The sequence below is a fragment of the Aplysia californica genome, unplaced genomic scaffold (genome assembly GCF_000002075.1).
Source record: "Aplysia californica isolate F4 #8 unplaced genomic scaffold, AplCal3.0 scaffold00466, whole genome shotgun sequence".
Taxonomy (NCBI): domain Eukaryota; kingdom Metazoa; phylum Mollusca; class Gastropoda; order Aplysiida; family Aplysiidae; genus Aplysia; species Aplysia californica.
The window spans coordinates 43,028-55,907 of NW_004797736.1; the positions used below are offsets into that span (position 1 = coordinate 43,028).

The 12,880-nt window shown below is 38.2% G+C and overlaps 1 protein-coding gene across 1 annotated transcript; it reads right to left on the reverse strand.

The window, feature by feature from the left end:
- Window positions 1-4,129: 4,129 nt before the first annotated feature.
- Window positions 4,130-11,977, reverse strand: LOC101854189 (sesquipedalian-1). The gene is made up of 2 exons (XM_005105347.3): window positions 11,859-11,977; window positions 4,130-5,781 (listed from the first exon to the last, which is right to left on the reverse strand). The coding sequence occupies exon 2, from the start codon at window positions 5,734-5,736 to the stop codon at window positions 4,990-4,992; it is 747 nt and encodes a 248-aa protein (XP_005105404.1). The 5' UTR covers window positions 5,737-5,781; window positions 11,859-11,977; the 3' UTR covers window positions 4,130-4,989.
- Window positions 11,978-12,880: the final 903 nt, after the last annotated feature.

The window sequence follows — 12,880 nt, forward strand, 5'->3', positions numbered from 1 at the left end:
CAGATGTTGCACAGAATGTAATTCTGATAAATGAAAGTCATACAACGTACCTCACTAATACTTCTGATAAAACTCACACTATTAACTCTTTTCCTACCAGGCCAAAATCCACCCCTGGCCTAGGGCTTTTCCCTGACTTATGTTATTTTTACGCCCCTACCCCACCAAAGGAAAATGTCAAAATATCCAACTAAACACACACGACCCATCAAACTGAAGGTTAAAAAATAATCTATTAGATGGTGATACAATATTGAAGATTTATTCCAATTATATTAGTTTGAGGTTTCTAAAAGTGATTATGCAATATCGAGGGTGTCATATGAAATCAACAATTTTCCAGCTTTGAAAGGTCATATCTAAAAAAAACAACAACAGCATCATTCAAACTTCCCAGGTAGGTTGCCTCAAGTAATGCAAAGAAATGCTGAAAGTTATGTATGTGCCCCTATATAGAAGTGAAAATATGAGACATATAGGCTACTGAAGTCAGGGGAGCGTTTTTTCTTCTCATTTTTGCATTTCGAAGGGGACAAAAAAAGTGCTGAAATGACTAAAAATCGTCTCTCAGTGCTATATTTTCTTTCGTATCTGCTAACAGGAAGTCTATTCTATTATTTTGAAAGCATGGATCAACAGAGAATTTCGTGTCTTTTCATTACTGGATTGGAATTGATAACGAGCCACTCGAGCCGTATTTTGCGGCTCTCGGTCCAGTGAGACCACATCCGCATGCCGCTCGCCGTAGGGAAAGTGTTAAGCAAAGAGTCAGACCAGTATGACTTTCAGTTCAATATTATCGAAAATGGCAAATAGATGGAGAATATGTTTATATGCATGAAGAAGTATTGTACGAAGGGTAAAATACAATGATACAACTGATGAGTCACAAATACAATGTGGATGAATTTATTAATAATAAACAAAAGCTAAAGCAGCACTGTTCACCTGTGCCTATCTGTGAGGACTTTTATTATTTTGTTGTGCATATTTTTTTTTGTTTCTTTAGTTATACACTTGTCTGTTTCAGTCTTGAAAGTGTTCAAGACCCAACCATGTCAGAAATCATGAGCCTCCATGCAGAAAGATGAAAAAGCTTTTCTCTAAACTTTATGCAGTCGAACCTGCCTTAATGGAAACCTGTATAAAACGGAAACCTGTCTTAACGGAATCTCCCCGCTCCCCCCTTGATATATTCCTCTTTAATTACCTGTATAAAACGGAAACCTGTCCAACGCGGAAACGGAAAGAAAAATCCGCTCCCTTCCGAGGATTTCACCTGTCTAAGACGGAAAATGCTTTGCCCGCTCAGCCCTGATTTGAAACAAAACTCGCAAGTTTGGTTCCGCTGGCTCTAAACTAACGCTATGGTCATGCCGCACGGCGAGGAAGGGGAGTAGAGGTGCAATTTGGGGGTAGATGTTACCCCATCATGTGAGCCCTGAGCGATGCAGATGGCCAGTGGAGTGTGGGTGTGAAATCTCAGGACTGCCCGTGAGAGTGCTCGAGGTGCCAGCCACTACGTAAACTCTCCTGGGTCCTGAAGCCAGAGGTGTAAAATTAGATTGACCAGTGCCTGCCGCCCTGATCGTACGGCCAGCCGAGAAAAGAGTTCCTTGAATCGTTGTTACAAAGATGGCAGCGAGGGGTGGCATTGGTGGGTGGGGCTAAGGATGGAAGCAAGGGATATGTTAAAACGTTTCTGTTTTTAATAGGTCAAACAGTGGTCCCATGAAAGGCAAGCACTGGTGGTAATTGGATAAGTAAGATTGACGCATGTCATTATCAGACAGGATAGCAATTGAGAGGTGTGAAGTTTTGACCACTGCTTGCCCATCGGACAAGCAATCCTTGATCCCATCGGCTGGCCCTTTGCTGGTTGAAATAACATAAAGTATAATGTTTGTTTTTTTTAAATTTTTAACTAAAATAGCTAAGTGAAAGAAAAAGAATACAGACTTTGGCCTCATCAACTAATCTAATTCAGTATTTTTTCATTTATTTGTTTCTTTAGCAATCTTAAAGTCTTTGAGAGACACAACTCATGCCATATTGAAGGTGGAAAATATTGTCTTCTGTTAGGAAAGTGGGCAGAGAGGAAAACACTAAACAGGAGGACCAGAAAAGGAAACTCTAAAAACTTCCAAAAGTCCATCAATCAACTAAGCCACACCAGCTGGCTCTTGTTTCCACGTGTGTTCATGGTGTTCACACTTGCCTTTTACTTCTATTCATCAGGAATGCAAAACGAGAGCTATTAACAACAAAAATGTTAAAAGTCAATCATACTACAAAATGTAATTCATCAAACTGTCTTTATCGATAAAAGAAAGACAAAAATAGCAGTACAGTACTGTTGATTTCAGCTCACTTCTAAATTAAAATGTACAAATCTTTAGCAAAGAGAATGTAAAATAGCCGGAACTTTAATTTAACAGAGCTTGGCACAACCCCAGGAAAAGTCACAAGTGTGACAAAGTTCTTTGCCAAAAAAAAAAAGAGTTGGAAAGAACTTATATGATCACACATAATGTGGTCACTGAGGCCTCTGATCTGAATGGACAAATATGAGTCTACTAAAGTTCGGTAATGTTCTTACTTAAAATGGCCTTCTGCTATGAACAAGTGGACAGCATTTGGCCAGAATCACTCGTATCAGTTTTCATATCACACACCACATTCTATGCCCCCACTGAGTCATATCTCATACTGCGAGCAAACACACAAAAACTTAAACCACTTGTTTAGAATTAGCATAGACCAGCTGTTTCCTTTCATAAAAATAATTCATTAAAGCAGGATTTATTCTAAGTCACAGCCAAGAAAACCTTTTAAAGCGTAAAAAAAAAATCAATAGCCCTGGTGTGGTGAGTGGGGGGGGGGGGGGAGAAGAGGGTTGTCACCGAGTCACAGGTGCTCATTTCCATATCAGCATGTCATGACTGGCTATGCTGATCATTTGACCACTAAGTATCACATATCATCAAATGATACCAGAACAGCCTGTAAAATATGTCCTTTCACTAAGTTTCAGAGGAGTAAACAACCCATGTTCAGACTCAAACATTCAAAAAATCAATATAATATATATAAACATAAGGATAAGCTACGAGATAAAATAAACTATGTGTCGAGAGAACAAAGACAGAATTGAAAACATCACCAATGCTACAGAGTACAGATCAACTCAAATCTTATATGCAACACCATCAGCTGGAAAAAATAAAAACAGTAAACACTGTTTTGACTTACAGTCACATTTTCTTTGCTGTTTCTTAATAAGTATGCTTAAATAAAATCTTTGAACATTAAATCTGTTTGGATTTCCACTGACATTGATATTTCTAAACATTACGTGAGGTAAAAGCAATATACATTGGGCTTCTCTCAAAATTGCATGGTACTTCTAGACAACAGAAAAAAAGTTTACAAACTTGTCAACAGTGTAAAGAAACTTTTAAAATTTGTTTGTTGAGAAACATAAAATATAAAATGAGGACAACTGCTGTCCACTCCCAACACATACCTTCAAGAATGTAAGTTCCACAGGTCAGTTAAGGATGTAAAAAAATTAATTTTAAGGGTATCATTCCCAGAATGTGGTTGCCTCCTCAACTCATGTTTGTTATTAGTTTTTCATCGGCTGCACATGTCTGTTTTTTAGTTCCAAACGTGTTTCCTTTACTGGTAAAAAATATGTTTACGGTAATAAAGTAAGATATTCTATAGTATTTCACACGCAATATTGCTCAAAAACGCCTGATAAAATATAAACCTTCCAAACTCAACTGTTTTTTTAAGTTTAGTATCCATGCAAAGTTTCCAACCTTAAACATGCATAAACTCTGTCAAATATTTATTAACATTTTAAAGCTCTCTCTAAACTGTGACAAGCTGGGAAAAAGTTTTAGTTTAAGATGGGGGGGGGGGAGGTGAAAGCGTACCTGCTATTTGCCAGGCCACTACACATATCGAAACACCAAGAAATACATAACATAAGATGAAACATAAAAACAAAACTACGTGAAAAGTATCAGCTTGTTTTCTTCGCCATGCTATTAAAATTTTTTACTAACGACTTCAAAAGACTAAATGTAAGCCTATCGTACTAACATTTTCCTTATCAAAATGAAGAAAACTCATTGTAGTAATGAAAAACAGTGAAGGAAACGATACATAGTCTACGAATACTTCATCTGTGGAGGTAAAACTGATAAACAGTAACGACAAGAGAAATATTGACAGCTGAAAACTGTAGTACTGTAGTGACCTATTTTTCTAAACGCAACCAGTTTTTAGAGGGACATTCAGAACTTTCATTGATAAGTTCTGATTATTCCATGAGTCTGCTGCAAAAACCAATAAAATTGCAAAACGTAACTTAGGATTGATTTCAATTAAATTAGCTATAATAAACACAAGAGAAAAAAACTTTATCAGGTAAGCAAATTTTCAAAACGATGTTGACTTCTTCTGTCTTCATGTGCCCAGCAATAATAAAAGGAAAGAAATCAGTGATAAACGTTCTGGATAAATCAGCATAAAACTAACAGAAGAAAACACAATGGACAAAGTTGTTTTTTTTAATGTTTTTTTTAAATAAAGAAAACAGCATCTGACTTTCCTCAACTAAAATAATATCTTACTTTTAAATCAGTCAGAGCTCAATACAGACGGTACAACATGAGACAGACCATAAGTATTAGAATTTTAGAAAACAAAACCTGCACTGTGTGATGAAAATTTATAGAATACAAAAGTATGTATGTAAGCAGCAGACTTCAGTATTATGCATTTATCCAATGCTCACATGAAAAATGTTATCACAACAGGAGCAAGTCAAAAGAACTATAATAAACTCATTTAAAGAGAAAATATGCAGATTATGCTACTCAAAAGCAAAGCATTGCAAAAAACAGTTGCCACCCATGGCTATTCTCAAAACGCAAAACACTTACCACATACTCTGCTAAGAAAGACAAACTGACATCAAGATTTACCAACTTGTGAAAAGCGATCAGATTCAAGTTTGTTCTCCTGCACCTGGTGTCTGATGAACTCATGCATCTCGGCAAATGAATGAATTCCCAAAAGAGACCAGGTCACAAGTTCAATGGTAGATGTTCTGGCGATATGTCGGAAGGCATCGCCTGGATCAACCTCAGAATCCATTTCATCAACATCGTTGAAAGGATTCACTCTTTTTTTCTGATCCCTCTGTAGAGACTTAGATTTTGACCCTCTGGACACAGTCTCTAACACTGCATTGTCATTGTATATTCTGCCTAATATTCTGCTGTCTCGGTCAGCAGCTTGCACCAAATTTGCTTCGGCACTGTTAGTAGCTTCTTCTAATTTGCTTTGAAGTTCAGACACCATTAGCTTCACATATTCATATCCAGCACAAGAGAGTGCTTTCATCCAAGACTCCATAGACTCCTGAGAATGAGCACTGAGGCAATATGTTCTCAACCCAGAAGAGGCAAAATTAATCATGAACAGAAAATTGTCTGTATCTTCAGCTAGCTCAATGGTGCAACCTTCAAGAATGATAACACCAAGAGGCTCTTTATCTCCTTTCTTCTCATAGTAGAACAGAAGATTTCCCTTCAAAACAAACCATCTTTTCTGAAATCCTTTATTCACTTCTCCTTTCTTCTGCAGATATCCTTCTTTATCAGCGGGGGCTCCAGAGTTGGCAAAGTGAATAAGACCTTTCTCATTCAGGATCTTCATGGTCACGCATGTAGTGAAAGTACTATTTCTTTGTCATTCTTTGTACTGAAACAAAGAAAACAATGAAACCCATTAAATGCATTTTATTTGATAGCTGTCTTGGAAAAACAAATAATTTGATTAAAATGCGATATGTATTGTCATTTTTTTAAAGTGCAGTTTGACAATGACAATGACAATGACAATCTTTATTCATCTCGCAGGGAGAAATTTGTCTTGGTCGTTAACAATGGCAGTAGACGTTACAAAAGTTAGACTTAAAGGTGCACTCACGCAAACGCACAACAAGACAGGACATTAGGCCAAGTAAATACATGTCTAACGGGCTGGGACAACCCGCTCCATAAAACAATCTCTCTCTCTCTCTCTCTCTTTCTCTCTGTTTCATTTGTAGCACTATGTGTTCAGTAACCTCACTGCAGTTGGTACGAATGAATTTCTATATCTGTCTGTTCTTGCTTTTTTGGAAATGTATCGTTTACAGCGGGTCGATAGTTGAAATTCCGATGTCAGTGGGTGGCTATGGTCACCAAGCATTATTTCTGCCTTTTATAGAACGTTTGTCTTGTGCAGATATTCAAAGTTACTTAGGTCTCTACCAATTGTTCTTGATGCCCTTGTTTATTTTATAATGTGCTGCCTTCCCAGATTGCTATCATAGCAAGTGATACCAAAATATATCAAAGTTTCTATTGTGGTGGTGTAGAAAATCTGAAGGATGGATGGATTCAGATTAAAAGACTTTAGTTTCCTCAGAAAGTACAGCCTCTGATTTACCTTTTTAACGATATTGTTTACGTGGTTTTGCCACGTAAATTTGTTGTCCATTGTAAGGCCAAGATATTTGTATGAATCTGTGATTTCAATAGTTTCTTGTTCAATTACGAGTGGTGGGATTGTTGATTTTTCTCTTCTAAAATAAAAAATCATTTCCTTTGTTTTTGAGAGGTTCACTTTCAGAAAATTTGAATTGCACCATTTAAAAAAACCTACATATTTCTTCGAAATACTCTTTTTCATCAAGATTTATTAATCCAATAATAGCGGAGTCATCTGCAAACTTAATTAAGCGTGTTGTTTTATATATACTTCTATGATCGTTGAACCTGTGTAGGATGAGGGAAGCATAGGATGGCAACCTATTGTCAAGGAATTTAATTAAACAAAATGGCCCTTTTAAGAAGGCAGAAAACAAGTCATTCCTTTCTAAGGTCCCAACCGGAGTTGGTTGCAGGATTAGAACTGCAGTAAGGCAAATTAAAATCTTTGTTTTTTCTTGGGGGGGGGGGAGAAGAAATAGGAAGGTTGTTTGTTCTGATTTTTTTTTTGGGGGGGGGGGGAGAGTGGAGGGGTTTGGGGGGATGATTTTTTTAATGGTTTTGTGAAAGGGTAAAATAAAACGAAATGTGTAAAACAAGAAAGTCATGGCAAAAACAAACAGATGGGTAGCCACCACTCAGTGAACGAGCGACGCTTGGGTTGCAAGTTCATGTTAACATCCATTGTTAGGAACTTTGAAAGGGGGCTTTCGTGGTTGAGAGGTTACGGTGTTTGCCTTCACATTCAATAGGTTCCGAGTTCGAATCTGGACAGTATTTTCTTCTCTGTAATCTTTTAAACTATTCAATTACAAAAGGGTAGCAAGTTAAGGATCAAACTTTCCGTGTGTAGAGTGGTGAAGTCATGAGGGGCGAATTGCATTGCATTAAAAATTTCCTACCAACTGAAAATGTTTCATGTGTATGACCTTTACGTAACTGTGAACCCCGTAATACACTTACCCCCCCCCCCCCACAAAAAAAAGAGCTTGGTAAATACAGCAACTGCTCATATCACTAACAATTTGTGTATGAATAGTGGGTATGCTTCCCTCATCAACAGCTGAAAATTCGTTACTGACTAGTCAGTAGTGGGAGGGATCTTACAACATGATCTGTTCATTCATTGGAGGGACCTATGATAACTACAGATAAATGGGTTATGATGGCTCGTCCACCTCATCAGAGGCCAAATATAATATGATTTATCAATGACAAAAGATGTGTGAGGAGTATCCTAAGAATTAGGCGGCAGGATAGAATAAGTAATGAAGAGCTGTGGGAAAGGGCAGGGAAAAAGGATATAGAAGTAGAAATAGGACTAAGAAAGTGGCGATGGATGGGATACACCCTCAGAAAGCCCAGCGAAAAAATCATAAAACAGTCGCTGCAGTGGAATCCACAGGGAGCATGAGGTAGGGGCAGGCTACGGGAAACATGAAGGAGATGTGTGGAAAGGGACATGAGAAAGATGAAGCTCACTTGGAACGAGCTTGGAAGGATGGCCCAGGACAGAGATAAATGAAAAGAGCTTGGAAGGATGGCCCAGGACAGAGATAAATGGAAAGAGCTTGTATGTGGCCTATACCCTGCCAGGGGTGAAAGGTATTGTGATAGATGATAATAAATGACAAAGTGCTGGGCGATGAGAGATTTGCGTGGGTTGTGGGTTGATAAAATATAGTGGCCGCTGCCACGATGGATAACATCTTTTTACGCACGGCTATTTTATATATATATATATATATATATATATATATATATATATATATATATATAAATATATGTATATATATATATATATATATATATATATATATCAATTTATGTCACCATCAATTTTCAGGGCATTCCCAAAGGAAAACCTCACAAAGAAATGGATGCAATGCCGCCAAACTCCTTTGCTTTTAGCAAATTTTAAAAAGATAAAGTTGTCAAGTAAAAGTAGTTTAAAATATAGTATTTTATAAAATAACAAGAGAACAAAAAAAGTCGAGTGAGCCTAGACTGCAGTTTTTCTAAGTAGCTAACCTTACATGATGGATTATACAGTCCATGCCGGCTTTAAGCACGGTCATCAGGAGAAAGCACAAGCGTGCTTAATGCTGAGGCATGCTTGAGAGTGAAGTAGACATAATCCAGAGATTTTCATGTAGAACATTTTCTGAGTTATTTCCCTTTGCTTGTAAATCATGGTCGCGCAAAAGTGTGCGCTGTCATTTTTACCCGCCATGGTAGTTTTTGTTTCTTTATTTACTTGTTTTGTTCTGTGGTGGAATGGGAAATGAAAATTTAATTTAGACAGCCAGTCACGATACAGCACACTAGGCCTACACACTGCTTGTGCGTACCACTGCCCACTGTGCCACATTCATACCATTGCCTCCATCCCACCTCGCGCGTGATACATAATCAGGATGAACGGATAGAGAGGGGCAAAGGTGAAATCGCAACCACCCTCACTTTCTCGTCTCCCTGACTCTCTTTGTATTTTTATTGTCTGTGTGTAGCTTTGCCCTCGGCTAGATCCTATGTCCACGCACGCGCCTGTGTGCATCTCTCTGCCTTCCTCTCCGCTCATGCGCGTGTGTGTGTTTCCATCACTTGCGTTCTTTGTGTTTCTCTTAACACACTCACTGCTGCGGTGTAGACTGTGTTCGAACTTCGATAGATCATCATGAAAGTATTGACTGTTTTGTAAATGAAGCGTGCCCGAAGCCGAAGTAACAGTGCTTAAAGGGTTGTAATTTATATAGCAAAAATTCGGAAAGAGCAGTTTAGCATGCTTGAGTCCGAAATGTGTCTAAAGCCGGCATGGAGTGTAATCTATCTGAGTACCTTAAAATAAAATAATTATAAAACTAAAGAAATCATTATAACTTAATATAATAAATTCTAATCACTGCCCTTCTCTTTTTGGACAATTTTCATTAGGCTTACATCAGCATGAGGACCAAGGATAAGTCTGATTGGTCATTGTCAAGAGAATCACAAAATATAATTGCACAACATCAAACCACAGCACAGAGAGAAATTTACAGGAAGGGGCTGGGGGGGCATGAGATGCCAGCTGTAAGACCTGCCGGGTTGTTTTATAAAATAGTTTTGATTCAAGTGGCTATTCTCCATCACTTACAGTTGCACATGTCCCCTCTCCGCAGCTTTCCACCTCCCCTGTCGGCACGTACCATACACAAACACTCACCAGGGTCGCATTTCTTCAGAATGCGATTTACCATCTAGGTGGACACGCAGCCAGTACTCAATGAAAGCTCAACTGACAGGAGAAGGAGGAATTAATCTGTATCAAAAGCGATAGCACCAGAAGCTCCAACAACCTTCAGTCACAACCAGAAGTACAAGAAGGTGTGCATCTGGCACTGAACTCAGCTGCAACAATAATGACCATAGTAACATGCTGGCAGGGGAGATGAAAAGCTGTGGAGAAGCGACATGACGAGCAACAATACCTAACACCGCAGAATAGCCATCAATCTCTAGACCGGCTCAACGCCGGAGAATAGCCATTTGCTTTTTTATAACACATGAAATTGAAATATTTAATATTAAAATTAAGATCTGACAGAATGCAAGGCTTAGTAGTGTGTCTTGTAATATACTATAAAATAATTCCTACAAAAATCATCAAATATATTTCAAAACTTATTTAAAAGGGAGTGTATACAGACCCGGTAACCGGGAACAAAGTAAAGTCATAAAGTATACAGACCCGGTAGGGGAACTCTTTTGTCACATTTTGTGATTTCGGAGAGTTTCTGCGCCCTCTTGGCTCAGGGTAGACCAAGGTTCTTCTAGATCTATGGCCTAGGTCTAGATCTAGATCGAGACAGACAGACATAAATCTTTGATCTAGTTTCGAGGCTAGCCTAGATCTAGATCTAAATGAAGATTGCGGATGTCTTTTCGATGAACGATCGTTTTCCTCCGTTTTGGAGTTGGAGGAATCACAATTTGAAGAAAAGAACAATTAATTTCAATCGAGCAGTGACCCTCTCTATTTCTCTGCCTCTCTCTCTCTCTCTCTCTCTCTCTCTCTCTTTCTCTCTCTCTCCTCTGTGTATCGCTCGCCTTCTCTTTTTCTGTTTGTCTCTGTCTTTCTCTCTCCCCACCTATTTCCCACTCTATCTTTCTCTCGTTCCCTCCTGCCAACTGGGGCATGTCAGATTTTGCTAGCACTTCTCTCTCTCTCTCTCTCTCCCTCTCCCTCTCTCTCACACACACACACAAACACAAACACACTACCGGGTCTGGGCGCAGAAACTTTCCGAAATCACAAAAGAGTTCCCCTACCAGGTCTGTATACTTCGTGACTTTGTTCCCGGTTATCGGGTCTGTATACACTTCGTATTTAAAAAGCCTAAAATCACTAATAATTTGCGACAGGAGATAGATTCTAGATCTATATCTAGATCTAGATTCTAGAATCTATAAATTCGAATTTTTTCCCAGAAAAATGAACAAGAAAAGTGGGTAAATTTTTACTTTCACTCCCGCACACAGATGCACTGTTTCAGGGGTCAAACTGCTGTACTGTTTGCTGCAGATCACACATAAAGCCACTAAAACTGTCGCAAATCAATTATTTTCAAGACAATTTCAAATCTAACTGTAAAATATCAAATTATGGGTGTAAAAACAGGGGGGCATGCCCCCCTGTAACCCCCCAGATTTTCTTTTACCCCAGTGGGGCAGGCCCTCCTGGAACCCCCCGATTGGTCCAAAGCATGTCTATCTCGGTTAAAAACAATCAAATATTTCAAAAACCATTAATTTGCGACGGAAATGAAGTTGATATTCGAGTTCAGCGCATCAATATTTAGTAGAAAATAGACAACTGGTAGCTGAGTGTGAGACGGGAGGGAAAGTAAAAAAATACCGAAAAGTGCTATGCAGACTAGGCCCTCTGAGCATGGGACTGGAGTGGAAAGGAAAGTAAAATAGATCTAGATCTAGATTAGATCTAGAATCTAGATCTAGATTTCTATCTAGATCTCTAGTATAATATAAGCAGGCCTACCCTTCCCAAAAATCTTTAACAAAGTTTTAAATTTTAAATATTTAGTCAGCCACATAACATACTCATAGATCTACTTCATTTTCACTCTTCTACACTAGACTAGTGACTAGAAATCTCGATACACACTGTCTACACGGTACCCGGTACTGAAGTTACTAATAAAATAAATCTAATTAATAGGCTACTAAAGTAAATATTTTAAAGTTAAACAGATCTTCAGCACAAAACCCGAAGCCGAGTGACGAAAAATTACATGCTCAGCGTACCTCCACTGGCTGACTCCTAACGAGCAATGAACACACTCAAGTCCAAGTGGACCAAAAGCACAGCAGTGGTGAGTGTCAGTGAGAGGGTTCTCTAAGAGAGGCGTTGTCGGTGACTGAACTGACTGAACTGACTGCTGTGCTCAGTGTTACTGTTGAGTGCTGTGTTCGCACATTCTCTCCCCTTCATTTCATCTTGAACCCGGAAGTGCATAGAGTATTGACAAAAAAATATCGTTATTAATCTTAGTATTGAGTACTTTTTTCTTATAAGGCCTACTGGAAACTATCTCGTTTGTTTTAAAGAAATCATGAAGTACAGAATTTATCCATAACATGTTTTCAAATAATTTAAAATGGCAGGTGCTTTGTTCTCTGATAAGCTCGAATCAAAGAATGTCCATGCCATATCTGGTGTTTATAAATTTTATATATCGATACATTCATTTCTTTTAATATCCGCAATCATTTACGAGTTTCATTGAACTGTACAAGTTAAATAGGTATTATTATTTTTGCTGATTGTTATTGTTCATTTTTCTCTTATCAATTGTTCTATTGGTTTTTTGCAATGTTTTAAACCTTTATTTCGAAAACAATCGGGGAAAATATACGGCATTTTTGTTGTTTTCTTTTTCTTGTTGCTCCTAATAGCCTACTTCTAGGACTAGGGTCTGAAGTTACCAATGGACAGGAGGCATCTGCACCATGACAGTTGAACGAAAAAAGGTTCATATTTTCCCCTATCAAACAAATATATTCTAGATCTAGAATTAATTTTTCAGGAGAAAATATGTTTTAGCCCCTTCCAAATAAGACATTCTATCAAAACTTGATTTTTGGTTCTATAGTGGTTTGAAAAGTTTAGACGTATACGTATAATCCATACATGGAGCCAGCGTTTGTAAACAAAAGAACTCTTTTCCTATAAGAGAAAAATAACGTCAAAACACGGTCAGCTTTTGTTATTTCGTTCACTGAGTGAACCACATGTGTGGTGCTGGGAGCGCAGCTTCAGTTGTGTG